Source organism: Drosophila albomicans, chromosome 3 (assembly GCF_009650485.2).
Source record: "Drosophila albomicans strain 15112-1751.03 chromosome 3, ASM965048v2, whole genome shotgun sequence".
Classification (NCBI taxonomy): Eukaryota; Metazoa; Arthropoda; class Insecta; order Diptera; family Drosophilidae; genus Drosophila; species Drosophila albomicans.
Window position 1 is genome coordinate 53,142,165 of NC_047629.2, and position 23,762 is coordinate 53,165,926.

Below are 23,762 nucleotides of genomic sequence, written 5' to 3' on the forward strand. Positions count from 1 at the left end.
AAAGCTTGAGGTAGGTCATAGCAAAACAAAACAAAAGAGCAAGACTAAAAGAGAGTGAGAGAGTGCGCGGGAGAGCGAGTGCGCAAAAAAAGCAAAGTGAGGGAGAGTACAAAAGTACATGTGTGTGTGTGTGTGTGTTGTATATTTGCTTACGTTACGCCATGGCACAATAACAACGTAACAAAGTATTTGCTTGAGTTTGCTCAGCTTATCTAAGTAAACACTTTGTGATTGCCAAATTTCACCATTCACCTTTAATTGAAGTAGTATAGAAAGAGTAGAATTTAACCAATTTAATCCGAAACCATAAATTTGACTAAAGTAATGTGCGTATATCTAAAAAGCATACATTTTAAGATTTAAATAAAGATTATAGTTTTATAAACTATGAGCCAAAGATGAGCATGTGCAGGCGGCATTTTGATAGCCTTCGATCTTACTTGGGCAGACCTTCCTTTTCGGCCCATTCCAGCCAAGAGCCACTGTAGACGCGTATGCTATGAAATTTAGAAAGATAGAGATAAAATATAAGAGCTTAGAAATTAGATGAGAATTGATAAACTCTCACTTGGTAAAGCCCGCATTCTTGGCAATTGCTTCAGCCTCTTTGGCACGCTTTCCCGAGCGACAAGTGAAAATGATGTCAGCATTATTTCCAGGCTTTTCACGACCATATTTTTGCTTGAAGTCCTCAGCGCTCGACTTTAAAGCCGCATCCAGATCGGGCACTAGATATTAAGGGTTGCTTAGTAAATGGAAGTTCATTCCAGTGGAATAATGTGAATACGTACAGGGAATGTTGAGACTAGCTGGAATGGTGCCAGTGGCTTTCAGTTCGTCCTGGTTGCGCACATCAATCAAATAGATCTCTGGATGATTTGGCACATCTTTAACTTGCTCATAGGTGGCCATTGTGTGTTACGTCAATTGAAAATGTTAATCCGTACAAAATGTGTAGAAACTTTGCTTTCACTTGTGTGTGTGTTTTGCGTGTCGCCAGATCACTGAGTTTACTGCTTACTCCAGCACTGGCATTTATTGTTAAAGCAAACCAAAGCGACGGCGACGTCGGCAGCGACGTCGCTGCTGGTTTATCAAAAATGTTGTACGTACGTACATATGTATGTATGTATGTGCAATGTACAACAAAGCAACCGCAGCGTAGCTTTGGCTCTGTATTAGATTTGAGATTAGGCATCGCAATACAAAACTTTGCTTTGCTCTTGTTGTTGTTGTTTTTGTTGTCGCTTTGTGGTAACGCGCTGTCGGCGCTAATTGGCGACGGCGACGACGACGACGGCGCCAACAACTCATCGGATTTCAGTTCGGCTTAGAATTTTTTCAATGTGAACGAAAAAACTAACGTTAACTGTTTGGTATTGAGCGTCTTCCAGACACCAACTAACCGATAATGTTTATTTATTTATATATTTAAAACGTATCGAATTCGATTTCGAGCGTACAAATGTCTGCGGTTTCGGGTTTATCGTTCTTTCGCTCCAAAAGCTCCAAGTTCGCAACCTCGCAACTTCAAGATTTCAAGATTACCAAACTTGGCACTTGCTCCACACATTTCCCAAGATTTCCACTTTCGGTAAGGAATGTGAAGAAGAATTTCTAAAATTCTAATCACTAAAATATTCAAGTAGTTAAATTTTAATTTTTGGAATTTCAGAGAATTCTAATTTATAAATAAAATTCTTGTTAAAACGATAATGGTATTTAAGGTCTTGTTTTTATACATACAAATAATAATAAAATAAATAAAACATTTATTTCAAAATGAACAATAATTTCTAAAATTTAATTTTTAAAATTTTCGAGAATTCTAATTTATGAGCTTTTTAATAAGATCCTAACTAAGCCCATCATCGCTTTGTTGTATAAACATACATACATACAAATTTCATTTTAACAATAAATTTATAATAAAATCAAAAATATAAATAAATAATAAAATAGTTACAATAATGTTTTTAACAAATTCTTAATTTCAATTTTCTTTTAATAATAACCATGAAACCATAAAAAGAGTTTATCCCCAGAATTTCATTCATTTATAAATTTCCGGAAGCAATCCAAAGAATATTGCTAGATTCACTGCGAATAATTTCATTAATAATTACTTGTTGTTCTAAAATCTTGTTAAAAATGAATTTTTAAGTTAAATTAATTGCCATTCGTTTTATTGAACGTATTTTTTTAAACTTTATAATATCACAGTATTACCGCATATTCAACAGCACAGCGCATCCGTCGCAATGAAAACTTTGCTCCAGAAACTTCCAAATTGTCGCTCCAGAAAAAAGCTCGTGTTGCCAGAGCTTTTGGCATGGAGTCGGACTATAAAAGTCAACGATGGCCTCCACAACTTTGCATTTGCGTCGCGACTTTTGAGTTAAATTGTGCGTGAGTGGGACAACAAGTGCAACAACGTCTGTGCACCTCTTTGTACCTCTTTCACACCCGCTGGCAAATCAACCCTCCAGTCAACAATTGGAAAACAGGTCGCAGGTCGGCAGCAGTCGCAGTTGGGTTCAGTGAACTTACACCAGATACAGATCCGGAACTCTTGTTCAATCAATAGCGAAAGAAAAAGCTAAAAGACGATGCCAGACATTCCATTTGTGCTCAATCTGGACTCGCCGGATTCCATGTACTATGGCCATGACATGTTTCCCAATCGACTCTATCGTCGCATGCATTCGCGACATCACGATTCCTTGGACTTGCACACGCTGGGCATGATTGCTCGGATGGGAGCTCATGCCCATCACCTGGTGGCCAAGAAGCATCGCGATGAGCTGGGTGGAAGCAGCACGGTCAAGCGACAGGGCAACTTTGAGGTGAATCTCGATGTGGGACTCTTTGAGCCGGGCGAGCTGAGTGTGAAGCTGGTCAACAATTGCATCGTTGTCGAGGGCAAGCATGAGGAGCGGGAGGATGAGCATGGTCATGTCTCGCGGCACTTTGTGCGTCGCTATCCCTTGCCCAAGGAGTACAATGCCGATGAAATTGCCTCGACCTTGACCGACGAAGGCGTTCTGTCCATCACAGTGCCACCGTTAGTTGCACCCGAGGATGCCGAGGAGCGCATTATACCCATAAAGCATGTGGGACCGTCCGATTTGTTTGTGCAGGCCAAGAATAATGGACACAAGGAGCCGACTGCAGCAGATGGCGAGGCAGCCAAGTAAACAAACAGAAGTAGCAGCAACAGCAGCCAAGTGATTTACCAAGACTCTCATTGTCATTGCACGACCGCAAGGAACTCAAAATTATGCACAAAACCCCATTTTAATAATTCATTTTAGTGTTTAAAATATTAATTCATTTAAATGTAATTATTCACATTATCCAAAATTAGATTAATTGCTTGTCCAATTTATCAGTATTAATAAAGCTATTTTAAAATCTCGATTGCAAGCAGTTTGAATGCGCGCATTGTTATCGATAAGTGCGATAAGTAGGCGCAACAAGCGCAGTCAGTGATGAGCGATAATCGAATACTGTGATGCATTGAAATAAGTACTAGATCAAAGACAGATAATTGAAAGAATAATGTTTAATAATAAAATAAATTATATATTCTTTTATTAAAAAGGGGCACACTTCTTAATTTCATTATTTATAACGTCTGTGGCAGCTGTTTAGTCTAGTGATGACACCTTCATGGTCACTGAATATTTTCCCACCTCTAGTTTGTAACCTTAAAAATGTTTTGTTTACTTTTGCGCCAGTCGCGTAATTCCTATCAAATAATTACAAAGCAGGTTTTTAAATCACCCGTTAACACAGTCAGCAAAGCACTGCACACCACAAGCTGTAAGTATGCCTAAGAGAAACTGGACACCGCTGTCACTTGGAAATGGCAATCGTATATTATGAAATTATTCACTTGCAGTTCTGCGTCATGGCGAATACGAATGGCAAGATCCCAAATCGCCGGATGAAATGTAAGTAAAGTGCTGAGATTGAGATGTTGTCAATGAAATTAAATTGATACCTCGTTGGCAGTGTCAACATAACGTACGTGGACAAGGATGGCAAACGCACCACGGTCCAGGGCAAGGTTGGCGATAATGTGCTTTATCTGGCCCATCGACATGGCATTGAGATGGAAGGTGCCTGTGAGGCGTCGTTAGCCTGCACCACGTGCCATGTGTATGTGCAGAACAAGTATCTGGATGTGCTCAACGAGGCGGACGAGAAGGAAGACGACCTGCTGGACATGGCGCCGTTTCTGCGTGAGAATTCCCGCCTCGGTTGCCAAATAGTGCTCGATAAGACAATGGAAGGCATGGAGCTGGAGCTGCCAAAGGCAACGCGCAATTTCTATGTGGACGGGCACAAGCCAAAGCCACATTAATCATTGTGCTGCGATAAACATCTAATCATTATTACCTATATATTGTTAATTAAATAATAAAAGAAGAGATGGTATTTTACAATTATTGTTTTGTTTTTTTGTCGTATTCCCAACTTGTGTATATTCTTAAGTATTTTAAACAATGCTTTCGTTCTTTTTGTATGTGTTTCATCTTGGCGAAGAAGAATTAAACTAAAGAAAATTTGTTGAGCCTATATATTATTACATTTTCTAATCGATGATTACATTCAATGAAAGCGCGCAGTACAGGAAAACAAAAGTGAGAACAATTTTTTTTTTTTTTGTGTTGGGGAAATGTGGCGAGAAAAGACATGTAAAAAATGGTATGAAACAATATTTTTGTAAAGATTATGTTACAATTAAAGAAAGTAATGGTAAAAAAAGGTCTATATATCAATAGTATAGCGACAAACTAAAAATCAAATTACAACAAATACGCATCACAATCTGCATCGCAATCTGATTGAATTGTGCCCTCTTGTGTGTTTCGATGATGCTCGTTGGGGGGGAGGGAGTTCTTTGTTTTTGTTGAATGTGTGTGCGCCCGCATCCCCCTTTCAGTTGGAAGATGGGCTGCTGGAACCGGAGCGAGAATGCACGCTGCCACGATCTTGGTCGCTGTTGCGCTCCTCGTCACGATCGCGACTCTTCTCATCCTTGTCCAGATCCCGTTCGGGTTCCGCTCGTTTGCTCGCCTGCTTCTCGGACACAACAACTGGAACAGCCGCAGCAGCAGCCACAATCTCTTCTTTGGGCGATAGATTCTCGCGTTTGATCGCCTCCTTTTCAGCTTTGATGGCGCCGCCTTTCTGTTTGTTGTTGCCGCTCTTCTTCATCACGGCCAGTTCTTTGAGCAAACTGGCGACCTTGCGATTCAAGTTGTCCACCTTCATGTCATGCAGACGCTCAACCTCCTTCAGTCTGTTGCGCATATCGTTCTCCTTCTCAAAGTTTTTGCCCTTCAGCTCTGTCAACTGCAAGATTTCCAGTAATAAATTCAGTTTCTTTTAAAGCATTTCAAGTGTTTTACTACTTACTTGCTTGTCCTTCTCCAGCAGTTCCTTGTCTTTTTGGTTCAAGCGCTTCTCCAGACTGGCAATGCGCTCCTTTAGATATGTTATAGCCACCACATGATCCGATGAGTTTGTGTCCACATTGATGGCAGCTGGCGCTGCAATTGTGCCATTTCCTCCACCATTACCACGCGATATTTTATCGGGCAAATCGAGTCCAGCACCGCTTACAGCTGTAACACCGCCAGCATTATTGTTGCCAGCATTTTTGCCAATTTCGCCACCGCGTGTTGGCTTCTTGGCCGATTGCGACGAGCTGTCTCGATGCGCCGACGACGAGGATGATTTCTCATGGGGTCGCTTCTTTGACATGGATATTCGACCCTCCTGCTGGGCCTTTAACAGAGCACGCTTATAGGCGCAGGTACAAAGCCAGCACAGAATCTTCCCATTGACCTGCAACAAGGAGATAATTTACATTTTTACAGAAGGTATAACAATGATTAGCTTAAATTCTAAACTGGCCTAAACTACGCTTCTCTTATGAACGCAAATACAGATTTATAAACTCTTCGAAATGGAGGCGTGACTTTGCGTCACAAAGCCGCGGTTTAGTACATTGTTTTTTTTGACTTAAAAATAACGATATATGGTTTTTAAAATTAAGTGGTTCCAAGTCCTCTTGAGTGTCGCTGACCTTTTTGTTCTCGTCGCGCCTGTCAAAGGCTGATCGCAGCTTGCATTCGTCGCATTGTGTGGGTGGTCCATACTTGGCTTCGTAGCTGGCGCATCTATTTTGCAGTTAGTGATATTTTGGTTTGGTTAAAGTGGTTTTTTATCGATTCGTTTTTTCGTTTTGTTTCGTTTTTTTTTTTTTGCAGAAAAGAGAAGAGAGAAAAATGTTTTGCGTTCATAAGAGACGTTGTTTTTCTTTGCGTTTTACTTGAGCAAATCAAGAAGACAAATAGAGAGAGAGAAACTACTGAAGAATAGGACAACAGCGCCAAGGTTGATGTATTTTGAAGGCACAATTAATTAGTTGAGGACAGGTTTTTGTTTGGGATTTGATACAACAAACATATTCAAATACACTCTAAAGCAATTTCTATTTTCAATTCAGACTCAAGATTGTGCATTCAAATTACAGCGCGCTTAATATTCAAATCAAAAACTGACCACAGTTTGTCGTCATAGTTTTTGTGGTGAAGTTGAATTGCAGACGAAAAGAAACTCACCTCATGCATTTGGAGCTGCCGAAGGCCGCGACAATTTTGCAGCACTCACAAGCTGTGGGCTTCCCATATTTGCCCAGATAGTGTTCGCATTTTTTACAGGCACTCTGTGATTTGCTGCAAATGAAGAGTAATACTGGTAAAGAATAGCTAGGGAAATTTAAGGCACTCAACTTACGAGGCGGAGGGAAATTCCGAGCGGCAGTAAGTACATTTAACAACTGAGGTAGAACCACGGCACACCTGTGGAGAAGGAAGACAACAAAATGGAGTGTGAAACGTGAGATGCAGTTGTTTTCGGCAGAATTTTGTTGGCTGAAACGTTCATATTTCATTAGTCACAAGACGTTGCCGCAGTTGAAGCGGCTGCAGCAAGCATCGTTAAAAACTGCCACCGCTTTGCTTGTTTGCTGCTCTTCCTCTTCACGACCATTTTTCACGTTAATGCGCAGCAAAAAATTTTCGCAACAAAGCAAACGACGCGTCATTTGTATTTTATTATTGCCAAAAAATACACAAAAACACACACAATTGCCCACGTACACACATCCTTTGCTTTTGCATATATGCACACACACATACACCAACACACAAAATGTTTTTGTTTGTTGCATTTATTTCGTTTTCAGCTCTTTTTCAATTCGCATTTGTAGATGTTTATATTAACCTTGCAAAGCTGCTGCCCTGATGATAATTCTTCGTAGGGATGCCGAGAAAAACATTTGGAGCAAGCGAATAATACTTTTCCACTCATTTTCTATTTGCTTTTTTTATTTGTGATATATATTTTTTAATTTTCTTTGTGTATTTCTTTTCTCTTTTGACTCGAATTTGCGATTATAGTAGAGGCGACGCAAACAGTCTACCAAAGTGGAATACAGTGTGACCTCAAGTTGATTTTCAAATGATGCTTTTTCGCTTTGACATTTGACGAAATTATACCAATTCCGCAATACAGTAAAATGTCAATTTTTTATAATCGTGTTTTGCAGGAGTATAAATAAAACTAGAATAAGTTCGGAGGTAATGAACACAAATAAAAATAATAATAAAAACTATGCAAACGTTGCCGCAAAAGTGTCCGACATGGCTGTAGGCTTTGAAAATATACCAACATTTTGAATTGCGACATTTTGCTGAGTGACCATCTGCGTTGTAAATGAATCGATATACACGAATCGATCAGTGTGACCCGTTGCTTGAGTCGATCCTTTACGTAGAAACAGAAGCGGCGGTCACGCTCCAAAGCAACCCTGTTCTAAATACAGTTCAGTTCGATTGAAAGAATGACGCCGCAAAGCAATAAAGCAAAAAAGACAAATTCAAACAATTCAAACAACAACGATCATTTTAGGCTGTACTAATTTTGATAAAATATAGAAACGAAATAAGCGAAAAGTGTCAATAAACAGTAGAAAAGATGCCCGAACCAACAAATATTAAAGTGGTAGTGCGCGTGCGTCCCTATAATCGGCGGGAACAGGAACAAAATCAAAGATGCATCATCAAAGTGATGGACAGTTCGTCACTGTTGTTCGATCCCGACGAAGAGGACGATGAATTCTTTTTCCAAGGCGCAAAACAACAGTATCGCGACATCTCGAAGCGCACAAACAAAAAGCTATCCATGGAATATGATCGAGTCTACGATACAGAACGCACCAACGAGGATATATTCGCAGAATGTACAGCGCCGCTGGTCGACGCAGTGCTTGATGGGTAAGTCGACTGGAATACCTCTCTCTCTCTCGCTTTCTCTGTAGCTATCCCTCTCTCTGCGACAGGTACAATTGCTCGGTGTTTGTATACGGCGCAACAGGGGCGGGGAAGACATTCACAATGCTGGGCAGCGAGAACTGTCCTGGAATCACATTCCTCACCATGCGCGATCTTTTCGAGAAGATCCAAATGCAACAGGACACACGTAAATTTGATGTGGGCGTCAGCTATCTAGAGGTGTACAACGAACAGGTGATGAACCTGCTCACAAAAACAGGCCCGCTAAAGTTGCGCGAGGATTCCAATGGAGTTGTGGTCAGCGGTTTGGTGTTGACGCCCATATACAGTGCGGAAGAGCTGCTGCGCATGCTCACGCTGGGCAATTCGAATCGCACACAACATCCCACAGATGCTAATGCAGAGAGTTCCCGTTCACATGCCATTTTCCAGGTGCACATTCGCATCACGGATCGCACGACGGGCACCAAACGCAGCGTGAAGCTTTCGATGATTGATCTGGCGGGCAGCGAACGTGCTGCCAGCACAAAGGGCATGGGCATGCGTTTCAAGGAGGGAGCCAGTATCAACAAGAGTCTGTTGGCGCTGGGGAATTGCATCAATAAGCTGGCCGATGGATTGAAGCACATACCGTATCGTGACTCGAATTTAACGCGTATTCTAAAGGATTCACTGGGCGGCAATTGTCGCACTCTGATGGTGGCTAATGTATCTATGAGTTCCATCACATACGAAGACACCTACAACACATTAAAGTACGCGAGTCGTGCGAAGAAGATACGCACTGTGCTGCGCCAGAATGTGCTGAAGTCTAATTTGCCCAAGGAGTTCTATGTAAAGAAGGTCAACGAGGTGATGGTGGAGCAGGAGCGTCTAATGGAGCGCAACAAGCTGCTGGAGGCTAAGCTGGCGCAACTGGAGCGAGCCAGCAATGAGCACAGCTTTGATCCTGCTCAGCTGACGCCTTGGTACAGCAAGATTGATGCTGTCTACAGCACGGTGACGAAGCTGCAGCAGTGCGTCATTGGCCTACGCAGCAAGATCCAGAGTTTGAGCTATCGCCAGAAGCTGAAGAAGGACTTTGAGCAGCTGCGCAAGGTGCTGACGATGGATCAACGGGTGCTACAAGAGGTGAGTGAACATTATTAGTGTCTAACAATATATAAAAAGTAGTTTGTGTTGACTAACTAAACTATCAAAGCATAGGACAAACTTAAAATTGGTTTAAGAACCGAGCAAAACACAAATCGTAGCCTTGATTTCAACCAGTGCTTGACAAAGACACAACCCATTCGTAGTTGTGAGGCAGTAACATTTATTGTGGTAACAGAATCAACAGCAATTATCAGTCTTAAGTCTCAATCATAGTTTTAGGCATCGCCCAGCAGCTCTTTCTGTTTGTTGGCCAACAGTTTGTCCGCCTCCGCAATAAATTTGTCCGCTATGGCTGTGACCTGAGTTTGGGCAGCAAATGCATCATCCTTAGCTATATCCGATTTGTTCTTCAGCTTGCGGATCTGTGCGTTTTGTATGTCGCGTATAGCATCGCGATACTTGATGAACATGGCCTTGGCATTCTTTGAAAGATGCTCGCGATGTTCTTTGGTCACCTTGGGTATAGGTATGAAGAGTGTAGTGCCATCCTGTTGAGGATTCAGGTTCATGCCACTTTTCTCGATGGCACGCAACACATCGGGAATCGTTTGGGGAAATGCAATCATATTCACAATAATTGTTTTAGGATTCTTTCTTGAGATTTGCGCCAATTCCTGGAGTTCATGCTCTGCGCCGTCAACTTTGATGCGCAGAGTATCGATGGCGCCGCTTGTGGAGCGCAACGATAGATTCTTGATAAAGTCGTCCTTCATTTGCGCCACTGACTTCTCCATCTGTGCATTGAGAGAGTCCAAATTGATCAGTTCGCGAAGTTGCTGCTCATTGATCTCCACTTTGACCGGCTTTCCTTTGCCGCCCTTCTCCTTCTTGCGGTCCTTGCCTTTTGCATAATCGCGCGTCTGCTGAAACCAAAGCGGACTTGGCGAAGCTTCTCCAGCTGCTGTCTGTGTTGGTTGCTGGAGTTGCTGTTGCCATTTATTAAGTTGACTTACTCCGGGGCGAACTCGAGTTAGTCGCAAACTAAGCCCCAAAAATTGAACGCCAGTTTTTGCGAGCATTTCAAAATAATAATTAAAAATAAGCAGTAAAGTAAATGCGGTGCTGCCAACTTGTTTGCAACAATCAAGTGTTTGTGGCAAGTGCTGTCAACTGCCTTGCAGCCTTTAAAAACGGTACGCTGCTCAGGCAAAAAGCTTGCTTACAAAATTTTGTTATGGGTGTTTGTTTTGATATTTAAAATTTTGTTAATTTGCAGATAACAACTTAAATGAATTAATTTTGATGATATAATTTAAATTATAATTGTTATTAAGTGCAAGCTTAACTTTATTTCTTTTATATTATCTAATTTTATAAAATTATTTAAATTAATAGAAATTTATGTTATATTTATTTACTATTGAAGTTTTTTGAATAATCTATTTTGTTTATTTTGTTAAAATGTATTATTATTTATTTAATTTTATTTATTTCTCTATATTACTAAATTATATTTGAATAGCCAATGATATATTTGTTAGTAATTTAACTGTTATATTATTTTGTTTATTTTACAAACTGCTAATTTTTTTTTTATTTATCATTACTTCATTATATTCTAAAAGGCAATGCCATTTTTTGGATTTGAATTTAAATGTTATCTAATTAATAATATTAATTTATGTTAGTTTTATAATTTCTGCTTTAATGAATATTTTCTTAATTTAATTATTAATTTTCCTCTTTTTCGTAGGATTATAAGTTGTTTACGAACTACTTAAGTGCCTTAAGCAGCAGGACACAAAAGTACACCGATCAGTTGCCCGAATGGCGCAGCAAGTTGGAGGCTGCCTGCATGGATCTGAAGCGACTGAAGCAGGAGGTGAAGGAGTCCAAGCATTATCACATCCTCAACCAATACCTGAGCAACAAGGATCTGGAGGTGCAGCTGTCCAAGCAGCAAATGAATTGCGGTCATTTGACGGCCATCAACAATGAATTGGTCGAGAATTCAGATCTACTGCTGAAATCCTTTACCAATGGCAGCGATGTGCTGCATCAGCTATACGATCGCCTGGAGGAGACACAGAAACTGACGCCAGACATACAAACTGCGTACGCGCGACTCGAGCGTCGAATGCGTTTCACCGAAGCTGAAACAGCAGCTTCACTGCAGGACACAGAGTTGGATGAATTGCTGGCTGAGCAGCTGCAGGAGAATCAAGAGCCACCAGAGCCGTTAACGAGCAGTGCAAGGAAACGAGCGCGAGCTCGTCGAACACACACAGTCAGTGACAGTGATTTTGTGCTGCATTTGGGTGTCGATAGCTGTGAGGACACAGATTCGGATGAGGATAACAACGATGAGACTGCGCACGTCTTTAAGAGGCCCTGCAATCTGAATGTGACGCAAGTGTTAACCCACAATGCGAACCAACAGCACAAGGCACTGACAGCAACTGTGACAAAGCCACGACCCGTCGTTAATCGACGCATCGTATCGGACATGATCTCGGATCAGAGTGTTTGCGGTTCCACGGAAAAGGAGAAGATTAAGCAGGGTAGGTGAAAGTCAAAAGAATTGTTTAAAATCTTTTATTAATTTGCATCTATTTGCAGCATTGTTCAAGTCGAGCAAGTTCAGCACTCAAGAACTGAAGCGAACCTGCGCAGCAGCGATACAAAAGGAGAATCTCAAGACCTTCTCCAATGGCTGTGTGAGGAAAAGTCCGCGTGCTCTAATAGCAAAAAGTGAGTAGGCGAATTCTTAATGAATTAATGCAATAAATGCTTATCACTTGTTTAGAGCTTAGGCGCAAGAAAGAAGATTGACGTGATCATTGATGCTGTCTGACAATTTTTATTTCTTTATTTCAAATTTTCTAATCTAATCTGTAACTATCAAGTTTTGTTTTGTTTTTTTTTTTTATTAGGCATAGATAAAAGTTGGGTTTATTATTTGCAAATTATATTAATTGAAATTTCGTTCTATTTCTTTTTTGTCTCTTTTTTGCGAACAGCTCTCGCCGGCGGCACGGCGATGATGCGAAAACCCATTTCCCGACTGGTGGGAACAATAAATACGGGCGGCAAGGACGCGCCGGTGGTTAAAATAAATCGAGCCGCCTCTTTTCGTATTAAAAAATAATTTTACGTCTTCACATTTTCTATGATTTAAACAAGTTAACTTACTAATTTGATTTCGATTTGAATTGATTGATTTTTAGTTGTAATTAACCCAAAAAATATATATATATTCTGTAAGCTAAATAACGTAACCCTAGCGTAACGCTTTAGTTTAACAAATACATATCCGCTTCCTTGCCAGCTCCCAACTGTTCACGTCTATCATTGCGATAAAACTCGCCTGCTTGCCAAGCGCCCAAGCGTTGTGTAGGCGCCAATCCCAGCAAGCCCAGCAGCATATAAAGCAGAGCTCCCAAATTAACGCCCAGCAGTAAGAGTCCGGGACCGAGGAGGGCAGCAAGCGAGGCAGCTGGCGCAGCTGCTGGCCAATTGTTGCCGTAGTTGGAGTACGAAAGACGCCGCCAAGGTTGCTGTTCGATGTTCGGTTGTCTATCCAGTTGCTGTTCATCCTTCTTGCTCTCGGACAGCAGCGTGTAGCGTGGCAAAAAAGTTGCCTCCGGTTTTTGTGTTGCCTCCAAGGCGACAGCCAGGCAGCAGAATGCAAACAACACCAACAGTTGCATGTTGTCAACTTTGTAGATCGCTTGCCACACAAAACTCTTTTATAGCAAGAAGCATTAAGTCACAGCCCAGTGACTCCTTTGAGATGTCACACAAGAAGTAAACAATACTGTCAATCTTTTGTTATAATAAGCGTACATTTATTTTGGTTAAGATAAGTTTTGTTCACAGTATTATTGTCCGTTGTTTGTTTGGATTTGTTAACATTGTCAAGTGTCTAGTTGACACGCTTCGCTTTGAGCAGCACTTGTGGCTGCTCGATCTCTTGCTTGCTCTGCACTAGCTTCAGCTCTCGCTGCCAAGCCTGAATAGGTTGCGCAGTTGCAGGCAGCGATGACACCGTGCGTTTAATCACAGCCTGCAGCGTGGCAATGGTCTTCTCGAATGCCACAGTCACATCTCCTTTGCTGGCATGGCTGTGAGCCAGATAGAGAGCGGCGAACAGATCTCCGGTGCCCGTGAAGAAGAGATCTTTGCCACCCTGCTTGGGTATATCCATGGAGAGTCGTGCGCCATTCTGCTGACTAAGGAAGGCGCGAAGCACGCCCGGCTCACCCAGATCGCTGCTGGAGATGACGACAGTCTTGATGCCGCGTTCGTGGAACCAATCCATCGCCTGCCACACAGCTTCCTCACTGCGCACCTCTTTGCCTGTGAGCAGCTCTACTTCATACTGATTGGGAGTGATGATGTCGGCCAGGGGAATGATCTCATCACGATAAACTGGCAGCAGTTCCTTGGGCACATACATGCTGCCGTTGTCGCCCATGACGGGATCGCAAACATAGATCAAATTGGGATTCGCCTTACGTATGGCCTTCAGTATGACGCCCACTTGGCGGAGGAATAACGGATTGCCAATGTAGCCGGTGAGCAGATGAGTGTATTGGGACAACAGCTCGTTCTCTTCCAGGCCCTCGAAGATGTTGGCTAAAAGAGTAAAAAAGAAAACAAAAGTTGAGATTAAAATGTATATTAAATACTGCATTTTTATTATTTTATTTTAAATTTCTTTTTAAAAAAGTTAAGAACTCGGTAGTAAACTTAAATTTTGGATTTTTTTTCAATTAACTAAATCTTTCTAATGGGTTTAAAATAAAAGTTATTTTAAATTATTGTCATGACAGACGCTAGATCATAACATATGTATATAGATCCATATATCATTGTTATATATCTCTGAAGGTTCGGCAATTTGATTATTATACCCGCTACCCATAGGGTAGAAGGGTATTATAACTTTGTGCCGGCAGGAAATGTATGTAACAGGCAGAAGGAGTCATCTCCGACCCTATAAAGTATATATATTCTTGATCAGCGTCAACAGCCGAGACGATATAGCCATATCCGTCTGTCCGTCTGTCCGTATGAAACACTGGATCTCAGAGACTATAAGAGATAGAGCTATAATTTTTTTTTTACAGCATTTGTTATGTTTGCACGCAGATCAAGTTTGTTTCAAATTTTTGCCACGCCCACTTCCGCCCCCGCAAATCAAAAAAATCGAATAACAAGCCTAATTTTAAAGCTAGAGTTGCGAATTTTGGTGTATACAATAATTACTATAGTAGTTATGATTCCTGAAAATTTGGTTACGATCAGATAAAAATTGTGGAAGTTATTAAAGAAATATTTTTGTATGGGCAAAAGCGCCTACTTACTAGGGGTCTTAGTTGCTTTGGCTGACAATCTGGTATATTGTGCTGTCTATGGTATATTTTGAATGGTGTGCTGTATCGATATACCAAACATACTATTTGGTATATTTTTAGTATTTTTGCAATATATTCGGTATATTTTGAAAATGATACCGCAATATTTTGCCTTTATTAAAAATGGGTAGCGGGTATCTCACAGTCGAGCACACTCGACTGTAGCTTTCTTACTTGTTTTTTATTATTTTTATAATAACAGAATAACTTTTACTTAATTTTTGAAAGAACTAGAAAAGTATAATTTAGAAATGATTTACTAAAAATAGAAATAAAAAATGAAATTGCTTCCCAGATTATCCTTCCAATTAAATCAATCATATAAGAAATTTCGCCATAATCTTTGACATTCTTTTTTGATTCTATTTGTGATAAATGTAGTATATGACTTTAATTATTATCTCTGCAAGAACAGACGTAAACACTCACCCAATTCTTTTTCGGTGGATATTGGACCCTTGAAGCATTTGTAGCCCGTGTGATTGGAAAACTGTACCGAGTTCAACGGATCCACATCGAAACCCAGCAGCTGCAGCAATTAATTATGATGAAATAAACATGACTGGAATGTTTGTTTACTGCTGATGATTACCTGCAGTGGATAGGTGGCCATCTTGTTGCCCACATAGCCGTGCACGACGTGACTTTGGATGGACAACACCCGTTTGTTTGTCTCGGAATTCGCCATTTTCTTGAAGGTGAAGTTATATTTGTGCACTTGTCTCGCAGTTGCCAATGCCGATTGTGTGGGGAAAACAATTGTATTCTGATGAAACCGGTTAACTGTGCTGTACTGACTCTGTCTGCGATCAGAAGTTTACTCGTTGAGTATTCAGACTATACTATAACTATATATACTAGATGCCCTACATTCGAGAGACGGTCGTCTTATCAGCACTCAGCTGGCGGCTGATAACGAAAATACATACGAGAAGATACCAAAATAACCGACGGCTGATGGGCTATAAACAATGAGCGGGATTTTGACAGTACACAAGTCTATAACATTGCTATTTATTAATTTGTCTTTGACCTTGGTCCACAATCAACATTTAATTTACAAACATTGCTAGACTTCACTTCTCTCTCTCTGCCCACTAATTCGCAACAATCTCACTACTCACTCTCTTACAGCGTCGCATTCGATACTCGGCATCGATACCCAAAGCAAAACAGCTGTTTAGTGTGTGCACCTCGCGGTGAATGGCAGTTGCTACACGCATGGTTTACGTAAACTTTTTAATTGTGGAAGTTTTCAATTAAAAAGGTTGTAGCAAGTGCAATTGGCCAACTCAACAATGGCGGCTAATCTAACACGTTTGCTGGAGCATAAGTTACAGACCAGCAGTGCAGTAACAGCCCAACGTTGTGTCCGCTTGTTCAGCACGCAGCAGCAGCAGTCAGAAGTCAATGATGATGAGGGTAAGTAAACATGGCATATAAAAGACAGACTACAAAGTAATCACTTCAACTTTCTGTAGAGTTCCGTGTGCTGAATCTGCGTACTGTTAAGCAGCAAGCACGCCGTCGCGAGATCAAGAAGGATGCAGTGCAGCCGCCACGCACCTCCCGCATGGCTGTGGATCAGGATTGGACTGCTGTGTGGTCGGGACCACGCTCCTTCCACCCGGCCAGTGTGCCGCTGCCACTGCGTCAGGGCTACACGGAGCGCGGTGCGGCGGCACCATCGAAGTACGCTAACGCCGAGTTGATGAAGATACCCAACTTCTTGCATCTGACTCCGCCGGCTATTAGACAACAGTGTGAGGCCATCAAGAAGTTCTGCACGCCGTGGCCTAAAGGCTTGGAGACGGAGGCCAAATGGAAACGCCACTTTCCCATCGAGGTGCTGAGCACAGATTATTGCCACAGTTTACCCACAATAAGGCATCCAGAGGCACGTCGCGTGACCATTACACTGAAGCTATCCGATCTGCAGTTCGATGCACATGCCAAGGATAAGTTTCTGCGTCTGGTGGGCGAACGTTACAACCAGGAGACGGGTGTGCTGACCTTCGTCACGGATCGCTGTCCGACGCGCAAGCAAAACTATGATTACGCTTTGTATTTGCTGACGGCCTGTTACCATGAATCATTTGTGACGGAGCCGTGGGAGGACACCAAATCGGAGGCGGACATGGAGGAGTATCACTTTGAGCGCAATCAAGCCAAAAAGTCAGCGGAGGCAATTTTAAATTGGAATTCAAAAGCGGAGCAAAAAGTTGCTGCCAGTCCGAGTTACGCTACAAGTGTAGAGCAATTGATCAATGAGGGCGAGAACGAGTACAACTTGGCCAAGTATAAGGAGGAAGTGCTCAAAATGTTGAAAATAACTGTCTAAATAAGCATTTGCACATTACTATTTGTTATTAACGATACAATATGAAAATAAACAACACAGTAAACTACAAACCGGCAAAGTGCGTTCAACTGCAACAGCTGTTTGTGTTGTCTGCGCGCCATGGTGAATGGCAAAAGAACACCGCAAAGAAGCAGAAACAACAGCAGCAGTGATTTGTTAGTCCAATAGGGAAGACCAATTTTAGTGGACGTGGATGGAATTTGTTTAAATTGTTTGCAAGTTGTGATATAAAATTTGACAGTTTTATTAAGTGAACGCACACAATTGATGAAGCTCGCTTGAGAGCGGTATTTGACAGGTAAAAAACGAAAGTAACTAGTAAATATTGCACGTGAAAACAATAAACAAGAGAATTATAGAACAATTAAATGTAAAAGGTTTTTTCCAAATTATCTGTGTAATTTCGTGCTGCTCTTTTGGTGGTACCGGAAGCCCATGGTTTATCGCAACTTCTCAAAATATACCCAAAATGAAAGAAAAGTGTCTTCGTTGGCAATAGACGTTGTCGTCGCCGTTGCCGCTTATCAGCCAAGCACTCTTGTTTGTTTTTGTTTTACGTGTAGTAATTGTGCCTTCATCTAAACACACACGCACACAAGCATATGGCTGCGATTGTGCGGGTGTGTGCAATTTGAAGACATTACAGTGGCGTCTAATCTTGGTACGCTGCCGCAGTTGTCACGGTTTGTTTGAGCACGACACAACGGAGAAGCGGCAGCGGAAGACTATCTACATAAATACTACATATTGTACGTGTTCTTTTTTTTTTTTTTGTTAAACGTATCTAATTTGTTTAACTCAATTTAATTTAGTATAGTGCATTGAAAGAACAATTGCTTGACATACTTTTCAATACCTGAGCTTAGCTTTAAGGTCACAGACATTTAACAGACATCAAGTTGCGAGCTTTTCATACACTAATACATTGACATTTTCACCCATACCACGATGGCTATATTTGTTCTAAAATTATGTCAAGTTAGCAGAAATTTGGAAGAACCCAACGCAGACGTATCTGCAAGATACAAGATAGTAAAAGTTTGATGTACCAAAGTTCAGACAACTTGATAAAAACGTTTGGTTTCTTTTTAATTAACGAACTTGTTATTCAATATTTAACGAGTTTTAAAGCTGGGAGTTTGATTGATTTGATTTTACTTGTAAATTAGTTCGAGAAATTCTTTTTTTTGTCTTAGACATTTCTAAGTTCTTAGACCAAGGCGTTAGGCATATAAATATTCTTATTAAATTTCAAAGCTAGCTCTTTTATCTGACATCTGTTTGCTATAATTTATGGATCACAAATATTTAAATCAAGGTTTTGTAGTAGAAAATGTGTTTTCTGTCCATCTTTTTTGTTAAATAAAAGAAAATCTGATCAGTAGAAGTTGAATAGTAATTTATTGTGTATGATATAAAATTTTATAAGAAATATATTTAGTAAAATAATAAACAATTCAGAATTTAGAATTTATATAATTTCAATTGTTAACTATATAGATTTTTATCACTTTATCATTGAATTGTCACTTAAATAATTTAATATTCGAATGTAGCACTTCATCGATATACCAAGTATGACTTTCGGTATATTTTAGTATTTTTGCGGTATATTATTCGGTATATTTTTAGAATATTACCACACAGTTTTACTTTTATTGAAAATGCGTAGCAAGAATCTCTCGATTGTAGCATTATTTTTTTGAAGTGTCGCTGTTTTTAGGTAACTCCAGTTTAAATAAATAAAGAATTAAATAAATACTTGTTCTTAGACGTGGCTAAATTCTTAAACAATGCAAAAAACAAAAACGTGCCAGACATACAAATATTGTTCTTAAACGTCGAAGCTCTAGATCTTATAGTAACTGAGATTTAGTTGTCTTTTGTACAATCTGTCAGGAATATTTAAATTAGCCTTGCAAATTCGGAAACGTTTTCTTCAGTCAACATGCACTTGCTGCCCAAGGTATTGAATGTAAAAATCAAATAAAATGTGTTTAGACAAAAGACATTGACATGATTATTTGTTATTTGTTTGTCTACTACATATATAATTTGCTTCCTAATCTTTCAGTTGGTAATTGGCTGGCAGTGACTATTTTCAGTCGCAAGTCGCTGGCAGCAAAAATTGCTGCAGCTGAGCTAACATCAGACGTACGTCAACAGCAACAGCAACGTCGTCCATGAGTCTGCGTCTCGATATTTGCGGTATCAGTTGTACGCTGCTAGCGTAACCGAGTAGATTGACACGTCTCCAACCTGGAATCGATAACTTGGACCCGTATCAAACGTAGAATGCGTCGTCCGAACATTAAATGGATGATCAAGTCGGTGGTGTTGGTGCTGCTCACGCTGATGCTCTTCCTGCTCATCACCAGCTGGATCTCGTCCTCGCCGTACACTAATAAACCAGTTCATCATGGCATTGAACCCGAGGCCTTACCACGTGTCGTTTATCGAAATGGCGATCGTGCAAAAATTCATCTCGATCAACCGGTGCACAGAAAACATGCGGATACGAACGAACAGAATCCTGAACTCCCTGAGGTTGTCTATGAAGATGTGCAGGCAGAGGAACCAGCGGGAATTCCGCCTCCGGCAGTGAAGGAGAAAAGGAAGCAGGCAGCTAAAAAGAGGGAGGAGGAACAGACGATGCAAGTGGCAGCGCCCAATGAGGTTGATGATGGTGATGGGTTAAAGAAGGATTGGCATGACTACAAGGCAATGGCCAGCGATAGCAAGCGAGTGGGCATCGGGGAGCAGGGCGTGGCAGCCAAGCTGGACGAGAAGGTGAAGGAACTGGAGGAGAAACTTTCCCTGGACAATGGCTTCAATGCGCTGCTCTCCGATTCCATTTCGGTGAATCGTTCACTGCCCGATATAAGACACAAGGCGTGAGTAGTTTGTCCTTAAACTTAGCTTCAACTAATCTCTTTCTCAATTCTTCTTTAGCTGCCACAACAAACTGTACCTCAAGAAGCTGCCCACTGTCTCTGTGGTCATCATCTTCTACAATGAATATCTGTCCGTCTTGATGCGTTCCGTGCACAGTTTGATCAATCGCTCGCCTCCCGAACTGCTCAAGGAGATCATTCTTGTGGATGATTTCAGTGATCGCGCCGAGCTCTATAAACCTTTAGAGAACTACATAGCTGAGCACTTTAGCTTCGTGCGCGTTGTGCGTTTGCCTCAGCGCACTGGCTTGATTGGAGCACGTTCGGCAGGTGCACGAAATGCCACCGCAGAAGTGCTGATCTTCCTCGATTCGCACGTCGAAGCCAACTACAATTGGCTGCCACCGTTGCTGGAGCCGATTGCACAGAACAAACGCACTGCCGTCTGTCCATTCATCGATGTCATCGATCACTCCAATTTCAATTATCGCGCTCAGGACGAAGGACAACGCGGTGGCTTCGATTGGGAATTCTACTACAAACGTTTGCCTCTGACGGCGGAGGATTTGAAGCATCCTGCAGAGCCGTTCAAGAGTCCTGTCATGGCTGGCGGTCTCTTTGCCATTTCCACCGAGTTCTTCTGGGAATTGGGAGGCTACGATGAGGGTTTGGACATCTGGGGTGGCGAACAGTATGAGTTGAGTTTCAAGATTTGGATGTGCGGTGGTCAAATGTTCGATGCACCTTGCTCCCGTGTGGGACACATTTATCGTGGACCACGCAATCATGTGCCCAGTCCACGCAAAGGCGATTACCTGCATAAGGTGAGTGGGTAAATATGGAGAAAGTATTTTGAATTGACATTTCTTTGTCTCTTGTAGAACTACAAGCGTGTGGCGGAAGTCTGGATGGATGAGTACAAAAACTATTTGTACGCCAATGGCGATGGCATCTACGAGAAGATCGATGCTGGCGATTTGACCGCCCAGAAGGCGATACGCACCAAGCTGCAGTGCAAATCCTTCAAGTGGTTCATGGAGGAGATAGCTTTTGATCTGATGAAAGTCTATCCACCTGTGGAGCCGCCCAACTATGCCAGCGGTGCCATACAGAACGTAGGCGATCCCACGCTCTGCGTTGATACGCTCAGTCGCAGGCGTCACAATAAAATGGGTGTCTATCAATGTGCCATCGATTTGGTGAAGCCTCAGAAATCACAATACTGGGCGCTGAGTTGGAAGCGAGACATAAGATTACATCGCAAGAAGGATTGTCTCGATGTGCAGCTGTGGGATAAGAACGCACCGATTTGGCTGTGGGATTGCCATGGACAGAAGGGCAATCAATATTGGTACTACGACTATCGCAAAAAGATGATTAGACACGGCTTGGAGGGCAAACGTTGCATGGAACTCTTACCAGATACCGATGAGTTGGTGGTCAACACCTGTGATCCAAATAACAAGTACATGAAGTGGACGTTTGGCTTTGTCAACAAGACAGCGCTGGACAACTATAGCCAAGATCTGGATCTGCAGCTGAAGTTTTAGTAGTAGTAATAACAATATTGATAGTCATAGAGAGTGTGTCTGTATGTGAGAGTGTGTGTGTGCGTGTAAGGTTTTAAAATTCACTCGCCTCTTGCCATGTACTTAAAACGCAATTGTGAAGTCTAATTTTTTGTATTTTATGTAGTTTTATGTACAGACAATAAGTATTTGAAGAAGAGTGTAGAGTATAAACTGTAAGAGAGAGAAATTTTCATGTTCCGAACGCACATTCCAATTGTCATTAAATTCGAAACAATTAAGAGAGAGAGTCCTATATATAATTCCGATTGCCACGAAGCCTTGTTGTTACCCTTGTACCCTTATCTGGGTACAAAAAAAAATAATATCTACAATATGTAAATGAAAATTGACAGAGTTTGTTTAACTTTGTTTGTCGTTTTATTTAATATTAATATCTGGTTGCTTTCAATACGCGTACTTTAAATAAATATAATTTATGTTTTTCATATACTTTTTTGTCATTTTTTTGTTGTGTATCGTTTTACAATATGTATCATCATCATCATCTTTCATCTTCATCAGCTCCGTCATCATCTTGATTTTTGTGTGTGTTTGTTGTCGATATTTTACGTGCTTTTTACGTTGTTTTCTTTTTTTTTCTAGTGTTTCTCTCATTTATAATTAATATATGCCAATATTTATAGTATGTATATATATTCTCAATATATATCTTGTATCTGTATATATATATATCATGTTTTTTTTTTTGTTTTTCTATGTATACTACATATACATATATGTATTTTCATTTTCATGCTCTTGCCCCGCAAAAAAGAAACTCAAAACACATTTGTAAACTCGTGTATAACTTAATAATGGCAAAAAGTTGGTTTTCCTTTTATTTCGAAAATTATATAAAAAGCATTTACAAACTATAATAGTTGTTGGCTTGCGTTAATCAGTTAATCATTTAATTAATTATCATAATTTATATTTATGTATATATATAAACATTTAAATATTTATCAAAACATGTTTTTTCTTGTTGCTCAAAAGTCTTCTGCTTCATTCTTTTTCATCTTCATCTTCGTCTTCTTTCATGTCCTTAACTTTACATACATACGTTTTACATTTATGATTCTCTTCTGCACAATTTTCTTCTTCATCATCGAAATATATATTTTAAATCATAAGCATAAGTATACAATATATTAATAACCATTTTTGTGCAAAATAATTTTCTTCTTTTTTGTTTCCTTTTTCATTTTCCTCTTTAGACTAATTTGATTTGAAATTCAGTTGCGCTGCCATTTTGTTTTTTTTCTTTTGCGTATTTTCATTTTTTTTTATTTTTGGATGGATGCAAATTCATGCGTGAAATGAAAAAGCAAAATGTCGATTTCTTTAGTTAATTTATAGTTGATTTTTTGTTTGTTTGTTTGTTTGTTGTTGTTGTGTACTTAATACTTGCTTGGTTTCGAGTCTTTTTTTTTTGTTTTTTTTTTTTGTATGTTTTTGGGGATTTTAGTTATAGTTTTTAATTTGCTTTAACATTTACAGCACATTTCATAATTAAAATAAAAGGGCGCGCATAAATAAATAAAACTTCATATGTTGCTCTCTCATTATTCCATATACTTATGTATGCTTGTGTGTGTGTGTTTGTAGTTTTGTTTTGTTTCTTTGCTTAAACTTAGTTTAAATTATGAATAATGTTTAAAAAATGTCTTGATGCATTACGCGCTGCCTACTCTTCTCTTCTTCTTCTCTCTTCTTGCTTCTCAATTGTTCCACTATCGTTTCATACATTTCTATCTGTTTATGCTTTTTTTTTATGCTTATTTATGTGCTTTTTTGTTTACGTATGCTTAGCTAAAAATTCTTGCTCACTTTCTTCTCATAATCGCTGTGCTCAATTTGCCTGACGCACGAAATACTTTTCTGCATACTTAAATCTGACTATGCAAATTCAAATGTATTTTGTTGTTTCTTCTCCTTCATATTCTTTTTTTTTGCCTTTCTTACGCTCTTGTGTCTGTCTGCTGTGTGCTGTCTATATGTGTGACTTGTGTGTGAGTTGCAGTCAACGGTAAATGATAAGTGTCCGA

General features: G+C 40.4%; 10 protein-coding genes across 13 annotated transcripts; 5 read left to right on the forward strand and 5 right to left on the reverse strand.

Annotated features, from left to right (window-relative positions):
• Positions 1-278: 278 nt before the first annotated feature.
• LOC117568224 (rhodanese domain-containing protein CG4456) lies at positions 279-1,015 on the reverse strand. Its single transcript, XM_034248697.2, has 3 exons — positions 792-1,015; positions 569-728; positions 279-497 (listed from the first exon to the last, which is right to left on the reverse strand). Exons 1-3 carry the CDS (start codon positions 910-912, stop codon positions 437-439), a joined length of 342 nt encoding a protein of 113 aa, XP_034104588.1. The 5' UTR covers positions 913-1,015; the 3' UTR covers positions 279-436.
• Positions 1,016-2,363: 1,348 nt separating this feature from the next.
• On the forward strand, positions 2,364-3,422 carry LOC117568219 (heat shock protein 67B3). The gene has a single exon (XM_034248693.2). It carries the CDS (start codon positions 2,610-2,612, stop codon positions 3,195-3,197), a length of 588 nt encoding a protein of 195 aa, XP_034104584.1. The 5' UTR covers positions 2,364-2,609; the 3' UTR covers positions 3,198-3,422.
• Positions 3,423-3,650: 228 nt separating this feature from the next.
• LOC117568221 (adrenodoxin-like protein 1, mitochondrial) lies at positions 3,651-4,451 on the forward strand. Its single transcript, XM_034248695.2, has 3 exons — positions 3,651-3,825; positions 3,905-3,956; positions 4,018-4,451. Exons 1-3 carry the CDS (start codon positions 3,717-3,719, stop codon positions 4,367-4,369), a joined length of 513 nt encoding a protein of 170 aa, XP_034104586.1. The 5' UTR covers positions 3,651-3,716; the 3' UTR covers positions 4,370-4,451.
• A 3-nt stretch (positions 4,452-4,454) lies between these two features.
• Positions 4,455-7,528, reverse strand: LOC117568213 (protein FAM76A). 2 transcript variants are annotated; one of them, XM_034248685.2, is made up of 6 exons: positions 7,303-7,528; positions 6,814-6,878; positions 6,639-6,752; positions 6,101-6,194; positions 5,428-5,859; positions 4,455-5,364 (listed from the first exon to the last, which is right to left on the reverse strand). In XM_034248685.2, exons 1-6 carry the CDS (start codon positions 7,387-7,389, stop codon positions 4,948-4,950), a joined length of 1,209 nt encoding a protein of 402 aa, XP_034104576.1. In that variant the 5' UTR covers positions 7,390-7,528; the 3' UTR covers positions 4,455-4,947. The 2 variants fall into 2 exon arrangements, with proteins under 2 accessions (XP_034104576.1, XP_034104577.1); XM_034248686.2 differs by lacking the exons at positions 6,101-6,194; positions 6,814-6,878; positions 7,303-7,528.
• Positions 7,529-7,683: 155 nt separating this feature from the next.
• LOC117568209 (kinesin-like protein KIF18A) lies at positions 7,684-13,086 on the forward strand. Of its 2 annotated transcripts, none has more exons than XM_034248679.2 (5): positions 7,684-8,354; positions 8,420-9,503; positions 11,221-12,028; positions 12,087-12,218; positions 12,488-13,086. In XM_034248679.2, exons 1-5 carry the CDS (start codon positions 8,056-8,058, stop codon positions 12,613-12,615), a joined length of 2,451 nt encoding a protein of 816 aa, XP_034104570.1. In that variant the 5' UTR covers positions 7,684-8,055; the 3' UTR covers positions 12,616-13,086. The 2 variants fall into 2 exon arrangements, with proteins under 2 accessions (XP_034104570.1, XP_034104571.1); XM_034248680.2 differs by lacking the exon at positions 12,488-13,086 and adding an exon at positions 12,274-12,425.
• Positions 9,671-10,618, reverse strand: LOC117568216 (ribosome-recycling factor, mitochondrial). Its single transcript, XM_034248690.2, has one exon. The coding sequence runs from the start codon at positions 10,544-10,546 to the stop codon at positions 9,743-9,745; it is 804 nt and encodes a 267-aa protein (XP_034104581.1). The 5' UTR covers positions 10,547-10,618; the 3' UTR covers positions 9,671-9,742.
• On the reverse strand, positions 12,374-13,203 carry LOC117568223 (uncharacterized). Its single transcript, XM_034248696.2, has one exon. The coding sequence runs from the start codon at positions 13,175-13,177 to the stop codon at positions 12,761-12,763; it is 417 nt and encodes a 138-aa protein (XP_034104587.1). The 5' UTR covers positions 13,178-13,203; the 3' UTR covers positions 12,374-12,760.
• Positions 13,204-13,357: 154 nt separating this feature from the next.
• Positions 13,358-15,980, reverse strand: LOC117568215 (pyridoxal kinase). The gene is made up of 3 exons (XM_052005759.1): positions 15,480-15,980; positions 15,317-15,416; positions 13,358-14,105 (listed from the first exon to the last, which is right to left on the reverse strand). Exons 1-3 carry the CDS (start codon positions 15,573-15,575, stop codon positions 13,393-13,395), a joined length of 909 nt encoding a protein of 302 aa, XP_051861719.1. The 5' UTR covers positions 15,576-15,980; the 3' UTR covers positions 13,358-13,392.
• A 96-nt stretch (positions 15,981-16,076) lies between these two features.
• LOC117568214 (28S ribosomal protein S35, mitochondrial) lies at positions 16,077-17,311 on the forward strand. The gene is made up of 2 exons (XM_034248687.2): positions 16,077-16,309; positions 16,369-17,311. The coding sequence occupies exons 1-2, from the start codon at positions 16,186-16,188 to the stop codon at positions 17,226-17,228; spliced, it is 984 nt and encodes a 327-aa protein (XP_034104578.1). The 5' UTR covers positions 16,077-16,185; the 3' UTR covers positions 17,229-17,311.
• Positions 17,312-17,409: 98 nt separating this feature from the next.
• On the forward strand, positions 17,410-22,402 carry LOC117568210 (N-acetylgalactosaminyltransferase 6). 2 transcript variants are annotated; one of them, XM_034248681.2, is made up of 4 exons: positions 17,410-17,547; positions 19,324-20,143; positions 20,202-20,967; positions 21,025-22,402. In XM_034248681.2, exons 2-4 carry the CDS (start codon positions 19,545-19,547, stop codon positions 21,691-21,693), a joined length of 2,034 nt encoding a protein of 677 aa, XP_034104572.1. In that variant the 5' UTR covers positions 17,410-17,547; positions 19,324-19,544; the 3' UTR covers positions 21,694-22,402. The 2 variants fall into 2 exon arrangements, with proteins under 2 accessions (XP_034104572.1, XP_034104573.1); XM_034248682.2 differs by lacking the exon at positions 17,410-17,547 and adding an exon at positions 17,856-17,998.
• Positions 22,403-23,762: the final 1,360 nt, after the last annotated feature.